Source organism: Empidonax traillii, unplaced genomic scaffold (assembly GCF_003031625.1).
Source record: "Empidonax traillii isolate 1590-97213 ecotype Southwest subspecies unplaced genomic scaffold, ASM303162v1 scaffold5335:size8569, whole genome shotgun sequence".
NCBI lineage: Eukaryota > Metazoa > Chordata > Aves > Passeriformes > Tyrannidae > Empidonax > Empidonax traillii.
In genome coordinates, this window is record NW_020960528.1 from 1 (window position 1) to 2,188 (window position 2,188).

The 2,188-nt window shown below is 62.9% G+C and overlaps 1 protein-coding gene and 1 long non-coding RNA gene across 2 annotated transcripts; one reads left to right on the forward strand and one right to left on the reverse strand.

Annotated features, from left to right (window-relative positions):
- Window positions 1-28: 28 nt before the first annotated feature.
- On the forward strand, window positions 29-1,560 carry LOC114073104 (U4/U6.U5 tri-snRNP-associated protein 2-like; the record flags this gene model as incomplete). Its single annotated transcript, XM_027910894.1, has 4 exons — window positions 29-426; window positions 991-1,126; window positions 1,206-1,292; window positions 1,375-1,560. Coding segments are annotated over 4 exons (669 nt in total), but the record flags the coding sequence as incomplete, so codon positions are not given.
- A 215-nt stretch (window positions 1,561-1,775) lies between these two features.
- LOC114073103 lies at window positions 1,776-2,045 on the reverse strand. The gene is made up of 2 exons (XR_003574283.1): window positions 1,939-2,045; window positions 1,776-1,865 (listed from the first exon to the last, which is right to left on the reverse strand). It is a non-coding gene; the product is annotated as an uncharacterized LOC114073103 (long non-coding RNA).
- Window positions 2,046-2,188: the final 143 nt, after the last annotated feature.

The window sequence follows — 2,188 nt, forward strand, 5'->3', positions numbered from 1 at the left end:
CAGTGGGGGTGTCAGTGTCCAGTGGAGGGTGTTGGGGTCTGGTGAAGGGTATTGGGGTCCCACAGGGGTGTCACCCACGGGTCCCACCCCCCAGCCAGCAGAGGAGAAGGCGCAGCTGCTGCAGAACAGCGAGTACCAGGAGCGCATGGTGGAGTCCACCTTCCTGTACCTGACCCTGGACCTGCCCACGGCCCCGCTCTACAAGGACGAGAAGGAGCAGCTCATCATCCCCCAGGTGCCCCTGTTCAGCATCCTGGCCAAGTTCAACGGCAGCACCGAGAAGGAGTACAAGACCTACAAGGAGAACTTCCTGAAGCGCTTCCAGCTGACCCGCCTGCCCCCCTACCTCATCTTCTGCATCAAGCGCTTCACCAAGAACAACTTCTTCGTGGAGAAGAACCCCACCATCGTCAACTTCCCCATCACGTGAGCCTGGGGGGCGGGGAGGGGAGTTGAGGCATCCAGGAGGACACTGGGGGGGGGTTGACGATGTCTAGGGATGGTTGTGGGTATGTGGAGGGGGTTGTAGGTATCTAAGAGGGCTTGAAAGCATCCAGGAGAGGGTTTAGCGTTTGAAATCATCTGAAGGGGCTTTGAAGGCACCTGGGGAAGGGTTGGAAGCACCTGATGGGGTTTAAAACCACTTTGGAGGGGATCTGGGGCACGTGGGGGATGTTTGAAGGTGTCCAGGGGAAGGTTGTAGGTATCTGGGAGATGGAAAAGGCAGCTGGGAGGGCGTTTGAAGGTGCCTGGAGAAGGTTTGTGGGTGTTGGGGGGTTGTAGGCGTCTGGGAGTGGTTCGTGGGTATCAAGGAAGGATTTGAAAACATCTGGGGGGAGTTGATTTCATCTGGGGAGGGTGTGGGGGCATCAAGAAGGGGTTTGGGGGCTTCTGGGGAAGGGGGTGTCCATGCATCTGGAGGGGGTTTGGAGGCATCTGGAGGGACCTGTGGGTGCTCCCCTGCCCCCCTGAGACGCGTGGGGTGCCCAGGAATGTGGACCTGCGGGAGTACCTGTCGGAGGAGGTGCAGGCAGCGCACGCTCACACCACCTACGACCTCATCGCCAACATCGTGCACGACGGGAAACCTTCGGAGGGCTCCTACCGCATCCACGTCCTGCACCACGTGAGTGTCCCCCCCCAGGGGGTATTGGGGGGCCCTCACGGACCCCCCGGCTCACCCTCTCCCCTCCTGGTCCCGGCAGGGCACAGGGAAGTGGTACGAGCTGCAGGACCTGCAGGTGACCGACATCCTGCCACAGATGATCACCCTGTCCGAGGCCTACATCCAGGTGAGGGGGGCAGGGGGCAGCTGGCACCCCTGGGGTGTCCCCTGGCACCCCAGAAGGTGCCCTGACCTCCTTTCCCCCCCAGATCTGGAAGCGGCGCGAGGAGGATGAGACAAACCAACAAGGGGCCTGAGACCCCCAGGGACACCCCCAGCCCCCTTGGGGCCACACGAAGACCCCCTTGGGGTCACTCCCAGTCCCTTATGGAGACCCAGAGAACCGTTTGGGGACACCCTGAGCCCCTTGGGATCACCCATAACCCCTCTGGGGACACCCCAACCCCCCCCCCCCCCCCCCCCCCCCCCCCCCCCCCGTGCTGTGTCTCTCCCCACCCCAAATAAATGCCACCCACTTATTTTTGTAATTAATTTTTCACCTTTTTTCTTCTTCGTGTTTAGGGGGGTCGTGGTTTCCACTGTTCCCCCCCATGACCCCCCAGCACCCCATGACCCCCGGGAACACCCCAAAAAACTGAGGACGCTGAGGCAGAACTGCATCCAAGCTTTATTGGGAAGTGCTGAGGGGGCCCCCAGTGCCCCCCTACAGCCAGACGTGCTCCTGGCAGTGCTGCAGGGCCTGGGGGGCACAGAGGGGTCAGTGGGGGGTGCGGGGGGTGCCACCCCTCCGTGTCCCCCCTGTCCCCACTCACCTGGCAGCGCCGGGCGGGCTCGGGGCCGGAGCACCAGTACCGGGGGCCCAGGGCACAGGGGCCCAGGGGGGGCGACAGCGCAGGAGGGGCGACACCCTTGAAGTCCTATAGGGGGGACATGGGGGTCAGGGGTCCCCCCAAGTGTGGGGACACCCCTGGGAGCCTCCTGAAACCCCCTCCCCAGGGCTGTGACGTCCTTGGGGTGTCCCTTGGTGTTGTGACACTTGGTGCCCCTGCTGCTTTCGTCACT